At 41.5% G+C, this 26,943-nt stretch overlaps 1 protein-coding gene and 1 long non-coding RNA gene across 9 annotated transcripts in view; one reads left to right on the forward strand and one right to left on the reverse strand.

Annotated features, from left to right (window-relative positions):
• stau2 (staufen double-stranded RNA binding protein 2) overlaps window positions 1-26,943 on the reverse strand; it is a 345,477-nt gene that overhangs the window by 218,388 nt on the left and 100,146 nt on the right. For all 7 annotated transcript variants that reach the window (XR_008723335.1, XR_008723334.1, XM_055634484.1 and 4 more), the window contains exon 6: window positions 13,594-13,753. Coding sequence is in view for 5 of the 7 variants with exons in the window: in XM_055634484.1 (XP_055490459.1) it covers window positions 13,594-13,753 (160 nt within the window). In the remaining 2 variants the exon portion in view is untranslated. The remainder of the gene's footprint in view (window positions 1-13,593; window positions 13,754-26,943) is intronic.
• The window catches only part of LOC129696512 (uncharacterized), a 75,194-nt gene continuing 53,096 nt past the window's right edge, over window positions 4,846-26,943 (forward strand). The window contains exon 1 of one of the 2 annotated variants that reach the window (XR_008723338.1): window positions 4,846-4,978. This is a non-coding gene — a long non-coding RNA (uncharacterized LOC129696512). Of the gene's footprint in view, window positions 4,979-22,935; window positions 23,095-26,943 lie in introns of those variants that run through there. The other variant, XR_008723337.1, reaches the window with a different exon arrangement.

Raw genomic sequence — 26,943 nt, forward strand, 5'->3', positions numbered from 1 at the left:
TATACTATTAAAACTGTGTGTGTGTGTGTGTGTGTGTGCGTATGGATGAGTGCGTGTTATTTTGCATGTGAAACGTATCTCCTCGAAAACCAGATGCAAAAACGCGGAGATTTTTACAATTTCGGTAGGGATTCAACTTATGAGTTCAGAAATCCACACCTCTCTAGATTTCGTCGATTAATTGTTCACAAAACATCAAAAAAAATTAAAATCAAACTGCTGCATGAGCCAAAGTGCCACCTCACAGATGTCCAATCGCAATGGATCTGATTTACATATATGACATCACTATGGGACAGGTGTGGGAGATTGGAACCTCCACATGATCCCACTAAAATCAAACTTCTGCATGACTCACAGCGCCATCTCAAAGATGTCTAATCACAATGGGACAGGGGTGGGAGATCTCTCCCCTCCCTCCCTCCCTTTCACAATGCCTTTGCACCTGGCCCAACTGGCCCTGCCACCCCACAGCCTGCCTGGTGGCCCCCGCCCGGCCCGCTGACCTCACAATGCCTTTGCCCCTGGCCCAACTGGCCCTGCCCGGCCCTGCCCCCCCAGCCTGCCTGGTGGCCCTGCCCAGCCTGTCTGGTTGATTCCATTGTTTTTCATTGAATTGAATTGAATTATTTGTCACTTAACATCACTAAGGAGAGGGGAGGGGGGCGGTGGTTAGAGGGGGGAGGGAGGGAGCGGTGGTTGGAGGGGGGGTTAGTTGTGTGTGACGCGGCAGGCTGCTCTCCTGAATTCCATAGAGCTGCCGACAGCTTTCGTGCATGAGACGCGGACGCTTCATTTCCAGAACATTCTGAATGCGTGGCGCACGATTGCATTTCACTCTCTCCGCCTCTCCTCCCTCTCGCTCTCTCTCTCTCCCCCCTTCCTCTCCCACATCCACCCCTCCCTCCCCTAAACCCCCTTCCCCCCTCCCTTCCACCCATCCCCTACCTCTTCCCTCCACCCCATAACCCCCCTCCCTTTCCCCCATCACTCACTCCTCCTCCCGTCCCCTCCCTCTCCTCCCTTCCCCCCCTCAGCCCCCCTCTCTCTCCTCCCTCTCTCTCCTCCCATCTCTCTCACCCCTCCTCCCCCACCCTCCCCCCCTCACCCCCCCCCCCCCCCCCCTCTCCTCCTCCCCTCTCTCCCTCTGTCTCTTGCCCTTCTGACTCTGCCCCTCTCTCTGTCACTCCCCATTCTCTCTCTGCCCTCACTCTCTACCCCCCCGCCGCCTCTCTAGACGTGACTGCAAGTTGGGGGCTATGTGTCAGTAGATAGGGTGTTTATGGGGTAAAAGGAGCAAATTAATAATATTAATATAATATTAAGGGGGTAATTAGCTTGAGTGCGGGGGTAGTTAGTATGTGTGACGCCGCATGCCGCCCCCCCCCCCCCCACAGCCCCCCCCTCCCCCGCAACCACACTTTGGGGGAACAGACCCAACGGGTCTGCACTTGGTCTAGTTATTTTTTAAAGTCCTCAAAGCAAGAGGAGGGGAGGCAGTGCATGTGATATGCCCCTGTACAGTTGGGGGCTATGGGTGAGTGCTGGAATATTCGGGAACGGGTGCGTGGTGGAATATATTGCATTGATGAACGGGTTGCATTGGGGGACCAGGCCTCCCAGTTGTCTATAACTACTAAAAGCAGAGACGCGTTAAATTTTGTAGCCTCCCAGTCTCACACATTTAAATCCTGTCTTTTTTTTTTTACTATTTCCCATTTTTATTCATTGTACAATTCTGCTGTCCATCTGAAATGTGCCTTTTTGTTTCAAAAATGCTCGCCCTCAGAATATATTTCACAGGCTGCCTGGCGAATCGCTAAATAAAGTGCTGTGCTGGCTGGTTTGCCTTACTCAATGCTTCATTTACTTTTCATTTGGAATCACTAGATTTAACAAAATATGGATCAAAAAATGATTAAAAATGGGAATCAAGAGATGTTCTCCTACTGTAAGGCTTGGAGTTACTAGCTCAAGCCATGATCTCTAATAAAAATAAAATTCTTGCACTAAGATTAGTTAGCAATTGCACAACCACAAAATGGAATTAGTCCAAGTGTAAATTATAAACTCACCTTTTCAGTCCAACTGAGCATAACTCAAGAAACTCAGCATAACATTTTAATTAAACAACCTGTCAAAATGTTGTCAATATTATGTAGCTGAGCTTAATTATGCAACATAGCAGTTGCAAAATAAGCGGACCTAATTCTATTTGGTGCAATCTGTCTAAAACACTGCAGTAGCTGCTAACTTAGCTATTTATAACAAAGGAACATTTTTGTAGAAATTTTTTCTCAGCCTTGTTACTTTTCAAATTCTTAATCCAATCAAACAGAAGCTGGAATCATAGAACAATAGATTTAGGTGACCAGGAAGTTCCACTTTCAAGTAGTATTGTTAATGCTCCATGCCAGTAACTTCAGCTGGAAAAAAAGTGAAATTTTACTTCTATTCATTCATTTTGCAGGATCTTAGAATTGCTGCCAAGGTCAGGATTATTGCCCATCCCTTGTTACCCTGGCTATTGCGGTTGTATGGCCTGCTTATCCTTTTCAGAGGGCTCTTAAGATTCAAGCACATTGTTGTGGGTGGAGTTGTAGATAGGTTAGACACGGTAAAGATGGGAGATCTTCCCCCCGACAAGTTATTAGTGAACTGGATGGGTTTTTAAGTCAAGTTGGTGATTATTATTGACATAGAAACAAAGAAACATAGAAAATAGGTGCAGGAGTAGGCCATTCGGCCCTTCGAGCCTGCACCGCCATTCAATATGATCATGGCTGATAATCCAACTCAGTATCCTATTCCTGCCTTCTCTCCATACCCCCTGATCCCTTTAGCCACAAGGGCCACATCTAACTTCCTCTTAAATATAGCCAATGAACTGGCCTCAACTACCTTCTGCAGCAGAGAATTCCAGAGATTCACCACTGTGTGAAAAAAGTTTTCCTCATCAACGTTGACGTTTTTTAAATTTAAAATTGTTAATCAAATAAAAATTCCACAGGCCTGTGGATTGTTAATCTTTGTCTCTGACATGTCATATTTATTATTTAGGGGGGGGTTTCCATGGTAAGTGGAAGGTATGTTTTGACTAAAGCCTTAAGGCCACTCTCCCTATCTTGCCATATAATTAAATAGCCAGTCATTCACTGTTCTATTATACAAAGAATTGCCATTTATACAAAGAATTGCCATTTATACAAAGTAAAGTTGGGAGGGTGGGAAAGTAAAGGGGAGCAAGGGGTATATATACCAGTGAAATTGTTCCTCTGCAAAGTCAGTGCTTCAAAAAGTAAGGGGAAAATTGAATGCAAGAAAACACCACTTCAAAGAATATTATGCAAAACCAGGTTACCGAGGCCTTGGGCATTATTTCTTTCTGTGCTGATTGGATCAGTAATTAGTTGTCTAATTTTCCTCCTGAGAGCTGAAATGGAAAATGTTGATGTGAACGGCCGCCAGCAGAACAGCAGGCAGAAAGGTCTGCAGTAATATCTGGCAGTAAGGGAGCTAATTTCAGAAACATGCATCTTGAGTAAAGCGCTGGAGATTAAAAACAAGACACACAAGAGTATATGATGGCACGTCAATTATACTACTGATTTCCCCTGAGCTGAGTGGTTTCCATGATGCTGGCATTCAAAGATAGGCAAAATGTGAAAAAACATACAGTTGCCCATTTTTTACTTCCACTGGATGGTGGTGACAGGAAAATACGCGCACAAATTTTCTAGAAGATCCATACATGATTATTGTAAAGTAATTATGTTATAATAATTAAGTTATTTAAACAGGATTATTTAAACAACGTTTTACCTCTTCCCTTGGCAGAAAGTTACATGACTTTGAACATTTACTACAGACGAAAAAACAACTTTGCAAATCCTGCCAAAAATTCTTCGGTCACCTAATTTACACTTCACAACATTAATTTAATGTCCCCTTTGGCCGCATATTAGTTGCAAAGAATGTTGGAACTTTTTTCAAAAGAACAATACCCATCTCATCATTGATTGAGCAAAGTGAACAAAAATGTATATGTAGCTGTTAAAATAATAGCTTGTCTTTTAGAAAGGCAACATTAAAGCCCATAATAGAATTACAATAATGTTATCATAAAAATATGAATACATCTCAGAATGCACAGCATTACCAATTGGCAGAACAATTAAGTGAAAATACATGATATATTCACAGGTAATACATAACATATAACAGTTACACGAAGTACAATTATCTCAAATATCAATTATTTAATTATATTAAATGAGACAATGTTTGATGGCATATTTTGTTCTTCAGCAGAATTTAACTTGCTAAATATCATACTCAAATTTGTAACCATTTAAGAATTACTAGACCAAGGGGGACCATTGGGTCCCGTCACCCCAAGGAGTGGTTGCGGGGGGGGGGGGGGGGTGCTAACCAGGGGGGACACAGGGGGGAGGGGGAGGGGAGGCAGAGGGGGAGAGGGGGGAGAGAGAGAAGGGGGAGAGAGGCAGGGGAATGGGGAGAGCGGAGGGGGGAGAGAAAGAAGGGGGGGAGAGAGAGAGGAGGGGGAGACAGGGGGGTAGAGGGGGGAGGGGGGGGGAGAGGAGGAGGGGGGGAGGGGGGAGAGAGAGTAGAGGGGAGAGAGGAGGGAGGAGAAAGGGAGGGGAGACGAGGGGGAGAGACGAGGGGAGTAGAGAGGGGGAAGGGGAGAGGGGACGGGGAGAGGGGGGACGGGGAGAGGGGAGGAGGGACAGGGGGAGGGAGGGGGGGGGGGGGGGAGAGGAAGAGAGGGAGAGGGGGGAGAGGAGGAGGGGAGCAGGGTGGGCAAGCAGGCTGCGAGCGAGCGGGCTGCGGGGCCCACGGCGAGCGGGCGGCGGAGACTCGAAGGAGGTCTCGGGCGGGCGCAATCTGAGGATGGTGAAAAGCAGCGGAGGGCTGGCTGATTGTGGCTTCTGCAAGGGGAAGCAAATATCTGGTTCAGGTAAACATTTTTAAATGCTTACCCCTGAAAGAGAATATAGCTTTCTGTGTACTTTTGAATGAAATATCACTTTGTCGCAAATATTTTCTTCCAAGTATATCTAGCATTTTGGTTTTATGGAGAATTGTTATATGATTATTAAAGCAAAGACATGACTGACTGATTGGCTTGCTGATTCTCCCCACTGCTCCTCGAACATTGTGCGATGAGGTTATGGTGAGGAATTAATTATTCGTGGAGTTTCGTCGACTTGCAGCAAAGAGGTCTTTTATGTCCTGATCAGCAAATCCCACCCCTATCTCTCATTTTATAGGCAGGCTACAGCACTTTAAATGATAATCCAGATGCTTCTTAAATGTGATGTAGGCTTCCGCACCCACCACCCTTTTAAACTTAATTCCAGACCCTAACCTCTGTATTTTTTAAATTCAATTCTCCTAGAATCCTTCCAAGGAAATAACCCACGTCATTGCCCCCAATTAACCTCTCACCAAGGCAACTTGGCATTTGCTGACCCAGTGCTAGCCTCATGTAATTGTGTACACCTCTTTTAAATCACCTTCAGCCACACAACAAAAAAAATCTCAGCCCCATCAATCTCTACATATAACTAAAACCTTCCAGATTCTGTACCATCCTTTTGATTTTGCTCTGCAGCCTCTCCACTATCGCATCTTCCCTACAACTGCAATAATGAAAACTGTACACAGTCCTCCAACTCCAATCTAACGACTGCTTTATATACTTCCAGACCGTTCTCTTTGCCTTTGATTCTACCACCTCCCCAGCCAATGATGTACGCAGGAGTGCACAGCAACAAAGTAACAGCACACTAGTCGAGCCGCTGCCTCACTGCTCCAGAGATCTGGTTCAATCCTAACCTGTGGCACTGGCTGTGTGGAGTTTGCAAATTCTTCCTTGGGTTTCCTCCGGGTGTTCACAGTTTCTGCCAACATCCCAAAGATGTGCCAGTTGGAAGGTTAATTGGCCACAGTAAATTGCCCCTGGTTTGAAAGTAAGTGGTAGAATCAGGAGGGGGAGAGGAATTGAAGAGAATGCGAGGAGAATAAAAACTGGGATTAATGCAGGATTTGTGTAACATGGGTGGTAGGTCGTTGGCGCAGACCTGATGGGCCAAACAGCCTATTCCTATGTAATATCTCTCTATGATTCTGTGACATTATAGTTTTTTAAGCACCTGCTGACTTCAGGATCCTGGCATTCCTCTGACCCTTTTGGTGTCCTACCATTTTATATTGTGTATTCTCTTACCTTGTATATTCAATGTAAATGCATTACCTGCATCCTTCTCCTGAATTCAACATAGCACTCCTTTACCCATTTAAACAGCCCACTGATATTTTGACTGCTGCCTTCAACTTTATTTTTAATCTGTAGAACGTCAACTGCAGATACACATCTATCAATGAATATTCTTTGATAGAAGTGCATTCTTTGGCTATCTGCTGCTGAAAAAAATCTTGCATCAAGCTTGACATTTCTCATTGGATCCCATGGCCTTATATTTCTCTTATCAATCTGCCTCGTGAGACTGATGATGGCGCAAATTAACTCCATGTCTTGATCCACTGCAGTTTCTCTGTACATACTCATCTCCGGAACCCCAGGTTAACAATGATACCTACATCAGAGTCCTACATTTTGGCTATAGCTCTGCCTTTAACACCATGATCCCATCCAAATACATCTCCAAACTCTTGGACCGAGTTGTAGCACTCTCCTTTGCCATTGCATCCTTGCTTTTCAGAGCCATAGACCATAATCATGTGAGGATATGCTCCGTAAAAATGTTCAACACCGATGCCCCACAATAGTGCTTTATTTGTCATATATGCAACTGCACAGTGAAATTCTTTTTGCAAATATCACACAGGCAGGCGTCGCCATTTTTGTTGCCATTATTCAATGTTCAAAATCTGGTCACCCTGCCCGCTCGATGTTCTGGAGCAGTTCCCACGAACCAACATCTCTCCTCTCCTCACTTGGTTATCTTTGAGTTCCGGGACGTCTCCTGCAGCTGACCTGTAACGGGTCAAACGGTGAGCTTCACGTCTGTCTTGGAGAGGGTTCCACCCCAGAGAATTCAGAAGTTTCATGACACTCGCTTCTCTCTCATAGGTGTTAGTAACAAATTGAGCTGCCTGTCTTTGGACACGTTCGATGGAAGAATTTTTTTTATTTGTGTATGGGTCCCATGCTGCAACTGCAAAGTCCAAATGAGGTCTAACGAGGGTGAAGTGTAGCTTCTCCTTGACAGAAGTTGAACAATGATGAAAGTTGCACCTCAGAAAGTTTAGGACACCTGTTGCTTTCACCGTTGCATGATGAGTCTGACCATTCCAACGCAGACCATTCTGCAATTTGATGCCAAGATACTTGGTTTGTTTGGATTCTTCACCCCCCCCCCCCCTCCCAACCGCCCCTGCTCCTCACATACGACGTCTCCAGATCCATCCCGGTTCCGCCGACCGGCATGCCTTCGGGCGGGTTCCTGGTTCCACCGATACACAAAAAGCTGGAGTAACTCAGCAGGACAGGAGGCATCTCTGGAGAGAAGGAATGGGTGACGGTTCGGGTTGAGACCCTTCTTTAGTTCAGCCGACAGACGAGCATTTGGGCAGGTTACCGGTCCTGACAAGGATGCATTCTCACCCCTTTACTTTACTCCCTATACAGTCATGATTGTGCAGGCAAATTCTGCTCAAGTTTGCAGATGACACCACTGTGGTGGGCCAGATCACAAACAATGATGAGACAGAGTACGGAGAGGAGATGGAAAACTTAGCAATGTGGTGTCAAAACAAGAGCTGTCCGCTCAATGTCTGCAAGATGAAAGAGCTAGTTATTGACCAGGAAGCATGGAGTAGATGCCCCAATCAGCATCAACAGTGCTGAAGTGGAACTGGTTGAGTGCTTCAGGCCCGAGGCATACATATTACAAACACTGTCTTCCACCAACCACATTGAAGCTATGGCAAAACATTTCTCAAGAGACTACATCCTCAAGAGACTACGAACATTTTGTATGTCCCCAATTAATCATACCAACTTCTACAGATGTACCTTACAAAACAAACTATAAGCTTGCTTGACACCACGTACCACCACACTTCCCCTCTGTTATCAGACTTCTGAATGCCCTCCTATAAGCCAGTGAGGAGTGTCGATCTTCCAACATACCTCATTGTGAACATTGGATTTTTTTCTCTGGACTGTAATGCTACAATGCTGGGGGGGATCAAATGGCCTACTTCTGCTTATGTTCGTGGCTGATTTAGTCTCAACAGAAAAGATTGAGACACAAATATTGATTTCCTTTTCAGTTATTCAATACTAATTATAGTTATTTACTTTACATCTTAAAGTTATTTACTTTACATCTTAACAGTTTCAGTAATGTGCAATTAACTGGTGGAAATTTGGATGGAACACATTGTACTGGGATCAGCAAACAATCAACACATCACAGAGTTCTTACAGACATGACCATCGTGGAAAAAGTCATGTATGTGGTTCAAATTAAATGAGTCTCAACGTAGTGAACCTCCATAATGTTTGGGACACAGACCCATCATTTATGTATTTGCCTCTGTACTCCACAATTTGAGATTTGTAAGAACAAAATTGCATGGTTAAAGTGCACATTGTCAGATTTTAATAAAGGCCATTTTTATACATTTTGGTTTCACCATGTAAAAATGACAGCTGTGTTTATACATAGTCTCCCCATTTCAGGACACCATAATGTTTGGGACACAGCAATGTCATGTAAATGCAAGTAGTCATGTTTAGTATTTTGTTGCATATCCTTTTCATGCAATGACTGCTTGAAGTCTGTGATTCATGGACATCACCAATTATTGGGTGTCTTCTCTGGTGAAGTTCTGCCAGGCCTTTATTGCAGCCATCTTTAGCTTATGATTATTTTTGGGGCTAGTCCCTTTCAGTTTTCTTTTCGGTATATAAAAGGCAAGCCCAATGACCATCTGTTGCTTTATCAGTATGCTTGGGATCATTGCCTTGCTATAGAATGAACCGCCGGCCAATGAGTTTTGAAGCATTTGTTTGAACTTGAGCAGATAGGATGTGTCTATATTCAGAATTCATCATGCTACTACCATCAGCAGTTGTATCATCAATGAAGATAATGAGCCAGTACCTTCAGCAGCCATACATGCCCAGGCCATAACACCCCCACCACCGTGTTTCACAGATGAGGTGGTATGCTTTGGATCTTGGGCATTTCCTTCTCGCCTCCATACTTTGCTCTTGCCATCATTCTGATATGTTAATCTTCGTCTCATCTGTCCACAAGACTTATTTCCAGAACTGCGGTTGTTCCTTTAAATTCCTTTTGGCAAACTGTAACCTGGCCATCCTATTTTTGCAGCTAACCAGTAGTTTGCATCTTGCAATGTAGCCACTGTATTTCTGTTCACGAAATCTTCTGCAGACAGTGGTCATTGACAAATCCACACCTGACTTCTAAGAGTGTTTCTGATCTGTCGGACAGGTGTTTGGAGATTTTTTTAAATTATAGAGAGAATTCTTCTGTCATCAGCTGTGGAGATCTTCCTTGGCCTGCCAGTCCCTTTGCGATTAGTAAGCTCACCAGTGCTCTCTTTCCTCTTAATGATTTTCCAAACAGTTGATTTTGGTAAGCCTAAAGTTTGGCTGATGTCTCTAACAGTTTTATTCTTGTTTCTCAGTCTCATAATGACTTCTTTGACTTTTATTGGCACAACTTTGGTCCTCATGTGGATAAACGGCAATAAAGGTTTCCAAAGGTGATGGAAAGACTGGAGGAAAGACTGGGTGCTGAGAGCTCTCTTATACCTGCATTAAGGAGGCATTTAAACACACCTGAGCAATTACAAACGCCTGTGAAGCCATGTGTCCTAAACATTATGGCGCCCTGAAATGAGGGGGGCTATGTATTAACACTGCTGTAAATTCTACATGGTGAAACCAAAATGTATAAAAATACCCTTTAATGAACCCTGACAATGTGCACTTTAACCACATGTGATTTTTTTCTATTACGAATCTCAAATTGTGGAGTACAGAGGCAAATAAATAAATGATGGGTCTTCGTCCCAAACATTATGGAGGGCATTGTATTCTGCACTCTGGTATTTCTCTCTTTGTTCTGCCTGTTGTACTTGTCTATGCTTGAATATATTCACACGTAGTATCATCTGATTTAATTGTAAAGCATGCAAACAAAAGCTTTCTAATGTATCTCAGTATACGTGACAATAATAAACCAATGCTTTACTGGACTTGGTTTAAAACCCATTTAGATTTCTCTAATCATTTAAATGGAGCCAGAAATTAAGCTGTACCACTTTTGAGAAGTGCTCTAGCAGCACCAACCCGATAACAAACTTTCCTCCAGACAAAGACAGCCAAACATTAGCTTTCGGGTTTGTCTGAAATACTGACACCCAGTTAATAATCGTCACATTGAACAAGGGCAATTTTCAAGCCTTAGAATTGCAGCTATCCTGGAAACTGAGAAGAGCAACTGGTACATTGCTAACTTCTTTTCTGTCCCGATAGCAAAACGGAAATCCTTCCATCTACTAAGTTCTCCCTGTAAAGTATAAATAAAAGTTAACATTATGAATATTCATTTCTAAAGTTAAGAAATAGTCTGCTTGACAAGTCTAGATTTTTTCATGTTTCCCCCATTAGGTATGGCATTAATCCTCAGTACTAATTTAGAATCGTGAAAAACATCTGCATAATCTTTGCAGATTCCCTATGTAAACATTTATATTTAAAACACTCATGTTCTTAACATTTATCTGACTGAATAAACAGGAACTCTACATGATGAAAACTACATTTTGTAAATGATTCTCTAAAATTTAACCAAAGCATTTTCATGCAGTCGATTTATATACAGAGGAAATGTTGTAATTCCTCCGACATCAATCACTCAGTTAACCTGCAGAAACACACTTTCCGCAACTGTGGCAAAAATGTTGTTTAATGAAAATTATTTAAAGTGCCATAGAATAAGTGTTGTTGGCCAGATGGGAAGAACCCTCTTCTTCACTCCCCTCATGTCCATGATCATGACCAACTATTCTGGTTTCTTCACCTTTCTCTTCAGGGTACGTATTGAGTCATACAACATTATATTCATAAGTGACAGCAGCAGCATTAGGCCATTCGGTCCATCACGTCTACTCCGCCATTCAATCAGGGCTGATCTCTCTTTCCCTCTCAACCCCGTTGTCCTGACTTCTCCTCATAACCCCTCTCAAACTATGCCTTAAAAATATCGATTGACTTTGCCTCCACAGCCTTCTGTGGCAATTAATTCCTCAGATTCACCACCCTCTGACTAAAGAAATTCATCCTCATCTGCTTTCTAAGTGTAAGTCCTTTTATGCTGATATACTTTATTAAATAGAAAGTCATAAATCTTCTTGTGATTACAATTGATTCTATTTCTGCCATCTTTTCAGGCAGTGTATTTTAAACATAAACGCATCCTACCAACAACGCTAAGGTGAAAATGCACATTGATTTGCTTTTGCTCAATGTTGACAGGAGACATTGATCAGGAGACTTCAAGCCTGGCTTGGTGATCACAACCCCTCCATGACCATCCTTAACTGGATAGATGCAGGGAACCAATTTCAAAAGGCCTTTACAGTCTGGGAATCAAGGGTTGAGATCAAGACAGCAACTGAGCAATTGGGTCTGAAGAAGGGTCCCGACACAAAACGTCACCTATCCATGGTACACAAAAAGGCTGGAGAAACTCAGCGGGTGCAGCAGCATCTATGGAGCGAAAGAAATAGGCAACGTTTCGGGCCGAAACCCTTCTTCAGTCACCTATCCATGTTCTCCAGAGATGCCCGCTGAGTTACTCCGATAAAATAACATGAAATTGTTTAATAGTCTTTGCTAGTTGCACAAGTCCTTGAATAATTTTAAAGCAGGTATTGATAGGTTCTTGATTAGTAAGTGTGTCAATGGTTATGGGAATAAGGCAGGAGAATGTCGTTGAGAGTGAAAAATAGATCAGTCATGATCGAATTGTGGAGCAGGCTTGCTGGGCCGAATGGCCTAATTCTGCTCCTATGTTTTATGGCCTTACAATATTATACATGAAAGTTTACCATATCTATTTTGTTAAGTTGGTTCACCTGTTAATCCCTCAGTCTTAATTAGGGGGGAAAAACACAATAAATGGTGTTAGGCTTTTCTTTGGGACTGGAATGACGTTCAGTTCAGTGACATTTCGTGAATCCCAAGAAACAGGTACAGATCAGCACTTGACTCAGAAACAAGTTTAAGCCACCCATTTTTCTTGGCAGACATTTGTGCTCTGTCTAGGATATGAGCCAAAGTCAAAAATATGTCCACCTTTTAGATACCTAATTATTAAAAGTATTTTTATATCATTACGACATAGAACTTAGCATGGGAACATGCCCTTCGGCCACAATGTCTGTACGGAGCATGATGCCAAGTTAAATTAATCTCCTCTGCCTTCACGTGATCCATTTTCCTCCATTCCTTGCATAACCATACGTTTATCTAAAAGTCTCTTAATCACCATCTTCGTATCCACCTCCAACTGAACCCTTGACTATGGGGTCCCCTAGCACTATGGCTCTGCCTGGATTGACCAATACTCTGCTGTTCACCAAAGCCACCCGTGGTGCCACTGTCATGGCTGCTGCTATGATTTGCCCTTGAGAGGCCATCACCACTAACAGTATCCAAAGTTAGCAACAAAAAGCTGGATTAATTCAGCTGGTCAGACAGCATCTCTGGAGAATAGGTGACGTTTCGGGTTGCGACTCTTCTTCAGACCCAAAACGTCACCTAATACTTTTCTCCAAAGATGCTGCCTGACCCGTTCAGTTACTCCTGCTTTTTGTGTCTATCTTCGGCTTAAACCAGCATCAACAGTTCCTTCCTACACACAGTATCCAAAGTGATATACTTGTTTGAGAGGGAGAGAGCCACAGGAGAATCCTGCATTATGTGCTTGTTTTTCCTGCCTATTTCACCCATCTAATGGCTGGTGTAATCACCTCCCTTAAACTACTGCCTATAATCTCCTGCTCCAACAGGTCAGAGAGGAGCTGCTGCTGAACACGCTTCCTGAGGCAGCTTCCACTGTTGGCATAAAATGGAAAAGGACATGTCTAATGTAGAATCCAACTCTATAAAATCGGAAGGTCTCAAGGTTTCTGTTAAATTAATTGATTTTGAATAAGGCGCAATAACACAACAATGTATTTTAATACCCTGGGTAACGGAAGGAAACAAAATTGGCTAGGTTTTCCACTTCAGCTCACCAACATTAACAGAATTGGGCACAGCTGTGAAAAGCAAGTCACCATTAATTGTCTAACCTACCAGAAGGATTGCTACTTTCGCTTGTCCACACTGAGTAAAGTGATGGCAATAAATATGGTAACAAATATGTTCAGTCTTAAATTGTTCTATAGTGTGTACATGTTATTGGAGGATACTGTTAAACCTTCTTGGAACTGGTAAACCTTTTAAGACAAACTATCATAGTTAGATCATTCAGATTCAGGTGATTGATCAATATTTACCCGAGATGTCCTTTCTGGGATGGGTTCGTCACGAAGTGTCTGAAGGGCTTTCATAGCAGCATTGTGCCTCGCAGCTTGACGAGTCCGTCCTTCTCCAATAAACTCCGTATTACCCACAAGCAACTGGACATAAAATAATTTGGGAGTTGGATAATGGTACCTGTGTTGAGCAAAAGTCAACAAACATATTTAGGCACAGAAAGACTCACCTTGAGTTTGTTAACAATGATCACTTTGTTGCACCCTGCAGTTCTTGTGAACTTTGAGACAATTAACAATTAAACAATAGTTGTTTGTCGCCAGCTGGTCTTGTATTTGTAACTGTAGATAAAACAGAACATTTATTTGGATGCCAGTGGGGAAGGCATATGGAATCTTGGCAAACGTGTTGGCAAAGTATCCAGTGGAAGCTACCACACCCTCCCCCAAGAGGAAGATGACTATTTTAAATCTGATGTCGACATGCACATAAACAATTTGAGGCAGTATGTAATGGAATGCCAACAATTTCGGTCAGTGGTACAGGTAATTTAATCCCTCACCCTATTAAAATGTTACATTGTTAATGTTCAAAAATGGTAAAAATGTTTTCCAGCTAAATGCAAGTCATGTGTAACCAAAGAAAAATGCTATCAGTCAGAAATATCAAGATATTTAAATACGATAATGAAAAACGCATTCATTATTCGGGTCAGGAAAAGAGCCAAGGATATAAAATTAAGAACTCTCAAATCTTAGTTTCTCTCTTCCTGTGGCGAGAAACTGACTTCACGCTAAATGTGGCATATTCAGCAGTTGCCCAAGTAGCAACTCTTCACATCCAAAGCCGTAATACTATTAATAGTTGATCTCAATGGTGATCACATTTAAGAAAAACTAGAAAGAAAACTGGACCACTCGTTCCCTCAAGTTTTTCAGTATTTAGGCTGACAAGCACCTCAGTTGCCATTTTGAGTATAGAAGTTGGGAGGTCATGTTGCAGTTGTATAAGACGTTGGTGAGGCTGCATTTAGAGTATTGTTCTGGGCACCACCTTATAGGAAAGATGTTGTCAAGCTGGGAGAAGGGTACAGAGAAGTTTTATGAGGATGTTGCTGAGGAAACGATGGTCTGAGCTAAAGGGAGAGGTTGAGTAGGCTGGGACTCTATTCCTTTGAGGGGTAAAATTATAAAGGTGTATAAAAATATGAGAGGAATAGATTGAGTAGATGCACAGAGTCTCTTGCCCAGAGTAGGGGAATCGAGGACCAGAGGGCATAGGTTTAAGGAGGTAGTTGAGGCAGACACTATCGCAATGTTTAAGAAGCAGTTGGACAGGTACATGCATAGGACACGATTGGAGGAATGTGGGTCAAACGCAGGCAGGTGGGATTAGTATAGCTGGGACATGTTGGGCGATGTGCGCAAGTTGGGCCGAAGGGTCTGTTTCTACGCTGTACGACTCTATACTGCCAATGTTCAGTCTTCCTACACCAGTAATGTTTATTTTATATAAATTTACCATAGGCTCAAGTGCATCAGGAAATCTCAGTTTTCAGAATACGAACACCACAATCTGCCTACGCTCAAAATGACGTGGATTTTTTTCAATAAGCTATTGTACACAGGAATGCACTCTAAAGATCAAATACATTTAATGAGTTCATCGTTCATTTATATTATTCTACTGAATCTCTGCAATTCGACCATATCATTACCCAGTAAACAGAAAATTGAGTTCCACTCATTTGCAATTCAGCAGACAAGCACTTGGATGGAACACTATACTGTCAACGCTTTGATATATTAGAAATCTTTGCTCTGGTACGTTGCCAGAACAGGGCGACACTTCTAAGGAATGCTACAAAATGTTATCTTAGGCAGCTGAAAGGAGTCCAAACCCATCACGGAAAGTATCAATCTTAGACAATCTTAAAGTTAGAGAGCTTTTAAAAACAAAACATGCTTGCATCTATATTAAAATATATACATCTTGAACCAAGTGCATTTGACCAGGGAGGAAATAGGCCCTTTACGTGTTGGATTGTATGTATATTTTTCTTTTGGCAACTTTACAGAATTTAAGAGGATAATGCCCAAAAGACCTCTTCAGGAGCCAATCAATCATATGTAATATTTATTAAACTAGTTTTGCATCATAAATTATAACATTTCCGTCATATTTCCCTGCTTATTCTTAATGGGGTCATTCAATAGGTGCCTGAAGAACTCTGGTTCTTCCAATGCAATTTTATTTTTAATGCATGCCATGCACAATGAGCAATAGCATCTGTGAATAAATTAGACAGAAGATGCCTCTGGTTGGGATCGTTCTTCAGTCTAAAGGAGGATCCTGATCAGAAACACCACCTGTCCATTTTCGCCCACAGATTCTGCCTAAACCACTGTGGTCCTCCAGCAATTTGTTTTTAACTTAAAAGCTTGTTGAGGGATAAAGAGAAAGGCACCTGGCAGCCTGGTACAGAATCTGGCAGTCCAGTATCACCACAGCCACAAAGTGTGCTGGATTATTGGAGTTCAACTAGCGGAAATATACAATATTCATGGGTGTGTGTGTGTGGGGGGGGGGGGGCGGGGTGAGGATGAGGGGTGTGGTGTGGGGGGGGTGTGGGGGGGGGGGGGGGGGGGGAGGGGGGGGGGGGGTGTGGGGGGGGGGGGGGGGGGGGGGGGTGTGGGGGGGGGGGAAACCTTCAAAACCTTCATAACTTTGGTACTATTTCACTGATCGGAACAAAACATATTTGACTTGCAGCAGAGGAGAATGGTGAGTAAGGTGCCGAAAAATCGTAGCTCTATGGGATCGTTTTTGCGTCAATTTAATCACAATGCAGACAGGAAGTGGTCAAGATGAGAGTTTTAGTAATATACTAGACCAAGTGCTGACCCGTTGGGTCTGCTCCCCCAATGGTGTGATCCCCCAACCCAATATTCCACCATGCACCCGTCTCCTCCAACGGAACTGAACCCGTTCCCAAATGTAAGATTCCAGCACTCCCCTGCCTCCCTCAGCAGTGGATTTTTTAAAAATTCTGATTTCACCTCCCCTGCCTGTTGTAGCAGTTCCAATTGCAATACCAATTGGCCCTCCCCCTCCTGTTGAAGCACTTGCTGTGATATCCCATTGAGGTGAAAAGTTCAGAGTGTTCCTGTCTTGCAACTTTGTTTTGAAGTGTGTTGGAAGCTGATAGGAAGGAGCAGCGAATCAAAAGGAATAAAGGCAGCCGGTAGCCGGACGGACGGACGGCAGGCAGGCGGCAGCCACAGACTTTTATATAATAATAGACAGATAGATAGATAGATTGCTTATTGATTCTTCAATGAGAGAACTAACTGCCCATTAGCATGTTAAACAATTTTATCTCGAGAACATACATTGTCGTTAAAACTCCGCACTGTCTCTTACACTCACTATAAGTGGAATGAAACAGTTTAATTGTGCAAAGAAAAAGTAATGCTTTAGTTTAGCTCATTTGTCTTCAGTGAGAATGAGGAGATGTTTTACTGTCTTACTGTGGTATTATGACTCCTGAGTTATGCTGTCCATCAGGTTGGTGTAGGGCATACGTATGATGCTTACGTTATTTAAGGGTGTGGCTGATGTCATTGCATTTGTGAAAATATATACGGTCAGTCAGAATTTGAAACAGCATACTTTTTCTACATTTTACTTTAATGTCAACTGAAAATAATCTATTACTTAACATAAAATCATCGTTTCACATTCCAAAGTCTCTTATGTTCTGGTAATATTGACATAAGTAATCAGCTCTAATATAATTGGTTGGTTGTCTTATCATTATGGTTTCATACAATTATTCCAACACATCGTTCCAAAATTTAAAAAAAATGATTTTGACAATAACTCACTGATATCTCCAAGCCAAAGTACATATTCCAACCACATTCTGGTTATTGTTTTACAGTTAATATAGTATTTAAATTTTTGAATTAGCCCTAATCCATTTGTTTGGACATGCGAGCAGTGAAAACAAAACTGGAGTTCCTATGTTTGGCTCCTTTAAAAAAGGAGAACTAATATTCCTAAATTGAACCCCATTTGGACCATTTGATTCAATCATATCTCATATTTCCTATCCAAATCAATTGTGGATCAAAAAGCTTTTTTAAGTCTGGGTTTTGTTTATTTTCATCCTTGCATTCATTTATTTTAAATACAGATTTTCAGTAATTTCATTTAATGTGTAAATAACTAGCATTTTATTACACATTTGTACCCGAGATAGGTATTTAATTGAAGTTACTTTACTGGCTTATTTTAATTGTCACTTAAAGCTAAATAAAGTATATTTTACTTATTCTTTTCATCTTAATAATTATGACATGGGAGACCATTTATCCTTCACTCCATGCTGGCACTTACTAGAGCAATACTAGTAGTCCCGTTCCCCTTCTGCTTATTTTCAGAGAGTTCTGTAATTTTTCTTTCCCATTGATTCTTTTTGCCACTTCCTTACACTAAGGGTAATTTACAGTAAACAAATAACCTGCCAGCCATCTTTGAGAGGCGACCAGGGGAAAACCCACATTGTTGGGGGGAAGACATGCAGACTCCACACACACAGCATCCAAGGATAATGAATCTGGGTTCTTGGAGCTGTGAAGCAGCAACACTACCTGCTGCACTACCAACTATTTATGCTCTCTTTGTATCTATTTCTGGCCTCTAAGCAACTACACCAAGTACAATCTCAGCTTTTATTTTCGTCGAGCTTACTTAAAAACTAAAAATAAAAACATGCAAAAAAGCAACAAATAAACCCAGAATATAGCTGGTTTCTCAATGTTTAAAATCTTTCCACAGTAATTAAAGGTTTCATGTAACGTCTGCGCTATAAAAATAGAACATTTTGGTTTTGATCAGGATGTACAAATAAGTCATAAAAATGAACAAAAAACAAGCAATCTAGAATCATTTGCTTTCTTTCAGTTACTATTTAAGTCTCACTTTCAACTTTTTTTGGGTTACTATTTTAGCATTTCACTGGGATTTGTACTTTGTCGATGAATTTTGTCTGGAAAGAGCACGCTGAGCTAAGATGTGCAGGAAGGAAGTGCAGATGCTGGTTTCAACAAGAAGATGAGACACAAAATGCTGGAGTAACTTAGCGGGTCAGGCAGCATCTCCGGGTAAAAGGAATAGGTTCTGGTAGGACGGTAAAAGGAATAGACATTTCAGGTCAAAACCTTACCTCAGACTCGGGTGAGTTGCTGGTGATTTTGCACATCGAATTTCAAACATGATTGTGCTGAGAATAATGAAGTGGAATGTTTTGTTTCCATTTTCACAATGGAATAAAGAGGGTCCCGGCTTGGGGGGCCGCCGAGAACAAAGGGGGACCCTTGGGGACTAAATGAAATACTTGGGTATGCAAAACAATTAATCTCTCTGTGACACTTGACAATAAAGTATTATTCATTCATTCATTCATTCACTCACTCACAATGATTGTAGGTATGTTGCAAAACATACCTTCAGCGGCGCTGCAATTCTGCCACTGGCCATGTGTGCGATTTTGGCGCGTTTGAGGGGGGGGGGGGGGGGCGAGGTGGGGTTAAAATGGGGGTTTTTCCCAACCTGGTCCTGAATTATATTTGTTGGTGTGCAAGATGTTGCTAAAGAATCGTTCCTACGGCCGTTCTGCGTGTTTTAATAAAAATATTCACCTGACAAGTTAATCACTGGAATGATTTTAAAATCAGCTTCTAAGCCGTCAATGCTGACAACTGGGACGGATTTTATGGAGGACCAGGTAAAAGAAAGTAGTTTATTTTTATGTATAAAAGTATTTCTTAAGATGTATTTAATTCACATTTTAAGTTGCGAAATGATGATTTTTTTCCCCCGAAGAACCGGCCGTGTATTTGCTGCCGATATGGGGGACTAAATTCACCAGAAAATCCCACTCGCAAGCTGATGGCCATTAATTTACAGGTATTAAACATTAAATTCCTTCAATTTGGCCTATAAACCCATGACAATGAGATTTAAAAATTATGTTATATTCTGAATTCTTGTGTGAATGTTATTTGGACACTTAGGTTATATAAAAATGTTAATCTATTCTTGAGAAATGGATAGATGTTTAGATCTAGTAACTGAATTTTGTAATTAGCTACAATTAGGTAACTAACTAAGTATACGCTTTAATTTCAAGTCATCCAAGTAAGATTGTTTCATATTTGTTTCAGAATGCTTCAATCTATAATAACTGGAAATTTCTTTCAGTTCTCTTAAATTTTAAGAAAGTTATCGGCTTTTAAATGTTCTCGATCACAGCTTTTGTGTTAAGTCAATGAAAAAGCAATAGGGAACAAGATGCCAATTTCCGAGTATGAAAATGGCCATAACGTTTTTAATACTGAAGATATGAAAGTGAATTAGGTGTCAAATTAAACTTCTTTTTATGCTTTATCTGATGGGATAAATTAAAGACTTGATTTTTTAAATCTCAAAATTTTGTAACATTGCTACACAATGTGGATACCTCTGACAGCACGTTAAGTGCCTGCAAAATTCCTACAATAAAACTAGCTCAACAGATCCATTTTTGAGGCTAAATGTCTTAATTTACTTCCAAATAGGATTGTTGCTGACGGCATGCATACTTGATTAAATGCTGACGCAGAAGGGATAATTTAGGATTTTGGAAATCCAATTAACTCCACGAGAAGCTTTTGAGTACAACAGCATTGTGCAAGTGTAACGGCGACACTTTAGAACTGACCCAATTTGTTGACATACATATCAAACAGATTGCAAGGAATTTTATTCATCCTGAATAGGTATTTTTGATTCGGATGAGATTTCAAAAGTCCCAAGAGTTTAAGGCCCAACCTGCAGGCAACCAATCTGCACTCAGAAGTTCATGTGATTGGAGCAGACTTAGGCCATTCGGCCCATCAAGTCCACTCCGCTATTCAATCATGGCTTATCTATCTTTCCCTTTTTACCCCATTCTCATATGGTTATGATCCCATAATCAAGAATCTATCTATCATTGACTTGGCCTCCGTGGCTTTCTGTGGCAATGGACTTCATAGATTCATCACCCTCTAAGTAAAGAAATTCTTCCTCCTAAAGATATGTCATTTCATTCTGAGACTATGACCTCTAGTCCTAGACTCTCCCACTAATGGAAACATCTTTTCCAAATCCACTCTGTCCAGCCCTTTCACTATTTGACTATTGAGGTGGACTGGTCAACTCAATATCTTAATTGAGTCTGAAGAAGGCTCACAACCCAATATGTCACCTTTCCATGTTTCCAGACAAGCTGCCTGACTCGCAGATATACTCCAGCACCATTTTTTTGTAAACCAGCATCTGCAGTTCCTTTTGCATCCATTGTAATGAGGCTGCTTACCTTAAATGCAACACGCATTTTAAATTTAAACAGGCAGCTAAATGAGGACAAGATATTTTCCTTGCTGATGTAAAAACCTTTCCAGCAATTATTTGTGGGTAGAATGGGGGAAGAAAATTCCTTCCTACCATCTAAAGCCAGCCCTCTTTCCTCCCCACTATCCTATCAGAAGCATTTTTTTTTACAAACAACTTCCCCCTTAACTTTGATTTTCAAGCCACTCTGAACACACTCCCTAATGATTCCCCCTTACCAGTAACACCATCTAAAATTCTCCCAAGTTCTGCTGCAACATCCTAGCACACACAAAGGAAACTAGATCTGTGAATCAGGTTGGCCTCCGCTGCCTCATCGGGTATGGTTTAATCCTGATCTCAGATGCTGTTTGTACGGAGTTTGCACATTCTCCCTGTGATCATATGGGTTTCCTCCAGGGTCTCTGACTTCCAAAGAGGTGCAAGATGGTGCAAGATGGTACATGACTTGCCTGCTTTGTATTGCCCCCAGTGTGTGAATGATTAGTAGAATTTGTGGAGAACTGATGAGAATATGAGGAGAATGAAACATGCATTCATGTGAATGTGGGGGGTGAGGACGGTCAGTTTTATTGTCAGCAGGGATTCGGTGGACCAATGGGCCAGTTTCCATGCCATAACTCTCTTAAAACGCTAAAATGTGACTGCATTTTATTACTGGAACTGCCTACATTTGTTTTATTTGCGGGCATATCGACCAGCTAAGAAATAAAATGTGTTAGTACGGTTTAAAAATAGCTTGAAAATATTTCAAATAATCCTTGGTCCTAGCAGTCTGAGATGAATTTGGGTTACAAATAAATTTCAGGGTTACAGGAAATGAGCAGGGCGATGGAAATGACTGGCTTGCCCACTGCAGCAGGCCAGAAGGAACGAGAGCTGCTTAGTCCTGTATTGCAATCTATGCGCCTTTATTTGGAAGGCAGTGGTGAGGCAGTGGAAAAAGACAGGTTACCATCTAAGTTAGTTCACAACAAGATGTTCCCTGGATCACAGGTTTCATTGTAGTCCAAATAAATTATAGTTTGGACACTGTCAAAGAGTGCTGGGCCTGTTCAAACGCAAGTACACCTGAACTTCCAGTCAGAGTTAAGAAATGGAAACAAACTAGTCACATCCACCGAGCTTTCAAACCTCAAACTGGAAACAGGATTTGGAGAAGGTCGCTTGGTTTCAATAAGAGGTGGCACCCAACATATTCAAAATGATCCACAATTTGCAGGATCATGTGTGGGACTTTGCTATTGCAGAGCAAAGTTGTTGTGCTGCAGATCTTAGTTTTGTGGATGTTTAGTGCAAGGTCCGTTCTCTCATAGGCTTCAATGAATGTATCAATGCCACTTGGAGCTCAAACTTTAATGCTTACACACACACACACGTACTAGCTGTGTCCTGTGAAAAGCTTTTTTGTTCCGTGCAATCCTATCAGTGAAAAGACCACTTGATTGCAATCAAGCCTTCCACAGTATACAAATACATATATAAGAAAAGCTGCTAAAGCGTAACATTTTAAATATTGTTTGCAGCTTGAATTTTTATTACGAATCTATGTTCATTAATTGTTCTATATAATTAAAATACCAAATATGCATGAAAAGGCAAAACCTTTTTGCATTCTTCACAGTCAAAAGCCAGTCTCATCAAAACAATTTCAAAGAAACCTCTGAAACTATTTTTCTCCAACGGCTCTAATGTGCTCAGCCTAGACTTGCATCAGGGTCTTGCTGACACTTAATGTGACCTGAACTGCAGGTGCTGAAGTGGAACAGGCACAAAGTAAATCAACTTAACCAACCATAAAAAAATAACAGAATTGGCTTGGAATTTCAGGATGTTGCCCTTCATGCTTGAAGAGCGTTAAAAGGAGCGTCTGCTGGGAAAACACCATACAGTCAAAATAAAATATATTAGTTCAGCTTCAGCGCAGCACCGAGGTCATAAGACTGTGATTTAGTGCCCCACACTCTTGTGGCTGTTTCAAACACCATAGTACTCTAACATATGTGGAGGAAGAATATAATGTCGACAATAATTCTTATTCTGGGGAGTTTGTAAATTAAAAATCAAGATACAAAGTGCAAGTGAGTATCCATTTTGTATGAAAAAAACTGGCAGATATTTTGGTACAGTTGAAGAATATGAAACAAAGATAGACAAGGTTAGAGGGCAGGCAAGAAAGTGTAATCTATAACAAACCTCCAAGTAGAATGGTGAAGGAAATTAATATCAGCATACATATTAAAACAGTAGTCAACATATGGTAGTGCTATCAAACAGAACAGCATGCTTATACTGGAGAGAAGGAATGGGTGACGTTTCGAATCGAGACCCTTCCATCACCCATTCCTTCTCTCCAGAGATGCTGCCTGTCCCACTGAGTTACTCCAGCATTTTGTGTCTATCTACGGTTTAAACCAGCATCTACAGTTCCTTCCTACACAACATGCTTATACTGCAGTGTGGTGAATACAATAAACATTAAACATGTAGGTTACCACAGGTGGCGGACATTGCAATTATAATGTCACAAAATAAATGCAGTGGGACATTTACAAAGAGAAATAATCACAAAGAAGCTATTAAACGTGGTCTAGATAATTGAATGGCTAGAATTTAATGAAGAATTGGAGAGAACGTATGGAAAACAGCAGGACAGATTTCCAAAATGTTGTTGGAAATGTAACAGCACATGAAAAGAGTGAGGATTAAGCATGAAGCCACTGACCATAAACCCGACTTAAGCTATTTGTGAACTATGGTTTAACATGTGGTATTAAAGTAAGAAGCATTTGGAATAATGCAGAGACTGATGGGAATATATAGGGTAGATGCATAGGGTCTTTTAGCTGGAGTAGGGGAACCAAGAACCAGGGGACGTAGGTTTAAGGTGAGAAGGAAAGATTTAATAGGAACCCAAGGGAGAACTACTTTAATAGGAATCCGAGGTGGGAAAATGGAACAAGCTGCCAAAGGACATAGTTGAGGCAGCTACTATAACAACATTTAAAACACATTTGGCCGGGTACATGGATAGGAAAGGTTTAGAGGGATATGGCCCAAATGTGGCAGGTGGTACTATTATAGATGGAGCATCTTGGTCAGCATGGGCAAGTTGGGCCGAAGGGCTTGTTTCCATGCTGTATAGCTGTACAACTACGTTCCTACTCAGGACCAATCATTAAAGAAGTCGAAAGAAAGATACCGGTACATCTTTTGTCTACCCTGTTAGTTATTTAAATTAATATATATATTGCGTAGTTTAAATGGACTTTCAAAACCACGCCACCTTAAAAAATATATATGGTCAGCAGGACTCGAAATTAGCGGTTGCCCGGGTGCCACTGACCACTCAAAGCGCCGCCGGGCAACCTAAACACCGAGTCATTTTGCCCAGCTTGGCAACCAGATACTGGTTTGTACCGAAGATAGACACAAAAAACTGGAGTAACTTCGCGGGTCACGCAGCATCTCTGGAGAAAAGGAACGCAACGTTTTGTGTCGACGGTGACGGCTGTATTGCGTGGGCAAGATACTAGGCGTGGGGTGAGGAAGGGTCGGAGCGAATGACGGGCCCTGAACAGCGGCAGCAGCGGCCGCGATAGCAGCTCTATCACCTCCTCCTCCCGCAACACCGTCTGCCCTGATAAGGACCGCTGCTTGCAAACCCTCCCGCATGCCGGGGCCGGGAGGAGAGAGGGAGGGGGAGGCCTCGCTTAATATTTTTTCACTGTTGTCAGCCGGGCAACCTCGGCAGCTTTTTAGATGGCCCAGGATTTATTGACAGGTTGATCATACGCTGAATAATCCAATTACATTTTAGTTTGGAAGTGGAAAGAACTAATAGAAATTGCATTAATTGCAATGTGTAAAAAGAGTTGAGATACTGTATTATAATTTTGCTACATGTCATTGTGGTATATATCATGTCTTGATTGGTGAATATGTTTAGTTTGCGACTTTATTTGAAGCTGAAATAATATGTGAATGCTTCATTGAGTATAATTCCGACTGGTAACTACGCACTTCGTCTGAGCACATTATCGCACGCGTCATGCAAGCCATCTTAAATGACCTCTTAAACTGTCATTTGGCAACCTAAAAAGCTGCCGAGGTTGCCCGGCTGACAACAGTGAAAAAATATTAAGCGAGAGCCCTGGGTCAGTGGTGTATCACAAAACAGTGTGCGGGGTTTCTCTTGTTTACTGAATATATAAAGGAATTGAGATAATAATTGTTCAAAAATCTCAGTAGAATTAAATTGAAGGATATGGATTACTAAACAGGAAAGATGAGAGAAAAAAAATAATTTTAAAGCGAACACTATAGAAAAATAAATGTGAGATTTTAAATGTGTAGAAGGGCAGTACGTGAATCTGAAACGCACTTTGCAAAATGGACGGCTTATCAAATAAAACAAAGATCGATACAAAATGCTGGAGTAAATCAGCGGGACAGGCAGCATCTCTGGAGAGAAGGAATGGGTGACGTTTCGGGTTGAGACCCTTCTTCAGACTGCTGTCAGGGGTGAGGAAGGAATAGATAAGGAAATGTGAGGTGTTAAAATAGGACAAAGTGCATTAAGATCAAGGGAAATGTAGAATAGATTGTTAGCTGGGAGAGCTGTTTTTTTTTAAATCTCTGTTCAAAGAGATAAAATGTAGCCGGAGACAGTAAGACTGGTCGGAGAACTGGGAAGGGAGAGGGATGTAGAGAGAGGGAAAACAAGGGTTACTTGAAGTTAGAGAAGTCAGTGTTCATACTTCTGGGGTGTAAGCTGCCGAAACATAATATGAGGTGCTGTTCCTCTAATTTGCATTGACAATGGAGGAGGCCCAGGACAGGAAGGTCATTGTGGGAATGGGAGGGAGAGTTAAAGTGTTTAGCAACCGGGAGATCAGAAAGGATTAGGCAGACTGAGCAGAGGTGTTCAGCGAAACGATCGCCGAGCCTACGCTTGCCATATGCCTTTCTACTCTTCAAGCTTACTCCATCATTCTACAAGATTACAACCCATTCTGTATCTCAATAATACTTTGGTGTCTAGTCATTGCATCAGCAATTCCCTAAATATTGAAAAATCTTCACAGCCTTGAACTTAGTCAACGACAGCGTATCCACAACTAAATGATGGAGAATTTCTAGCTATGTTACAAAACTTACCTTCAGCGGCGCTGCAATTCTGCCACTGGCCGTGTGCGCACTTTTGGCGCGTTGGAGGGGGCGGCGGGGTTAATACGGGGTTTTTTCCCGACCTGGTCCTAAATTATATTTGTTGGAGTGCAAAATGTTGCTAAAGAATCGTTCCTACGGCCGTTCTGTGTGTGTTTTTTTTTTAAATTCACCCGACAAGTTAATCGCTGGAATGATTTTAAAATCAGCTTCTGAAGCCGTCAATGCCGAAAACGGGGACGGATTTTATGGAGGACCAGGTAAAAGAAAGTAGTTTATTTTTATGTATAAAAGTGTTTCTTAAGACGGATTTAATTCACATTTTAAGTTGCGAAACGGTGATTTTTCCCCCCGAAGAACCGGCAGTGTATTTGCTGCCGATATGGGGGACTAAATTCACCGCATCCTGAACGTTCCAAATGGTCCCGTTCCAGAAAATCCCACTCGCAAGCTGATTTAAATGGCCATTAATTTACAGGTATTAAACATTAAATTCCTTCCATTTGGCCTATAAACCCATGACAATGAGATTTAAAAATTATGTTATATTCTGAATTCTTGTGTGAATCTTATTTGGACACTTAGGCTATTTAAAAATGTTAATCTATTGTTAAAAAATGGATAGATGTTTAGATCTAGTAATTGAATTTTGTTATTAGCTACAATTAAGTAACTAACTAATTATATGTGTTAATTTAAAGTCATCTAAGTAAGATTGTTTCATATTTGTTTCAGAATGCTTCAATCTATAATAACTGATA

This window comes from Leucoraja erinacea, chromosome 4 (genome assembly GCF_028641065.1).
Source record: "Leucoraja erinacea ecotype New England chromosome 4, Leri_hhj_1, whole genome shotgun sequence".
Lineage (NCBI taxonomy): Eukaryota > Metazoa > Chordata > Chondrichthyes > Rajiformes > Rajidae > Leucoraja > Leucoraja erinaceus.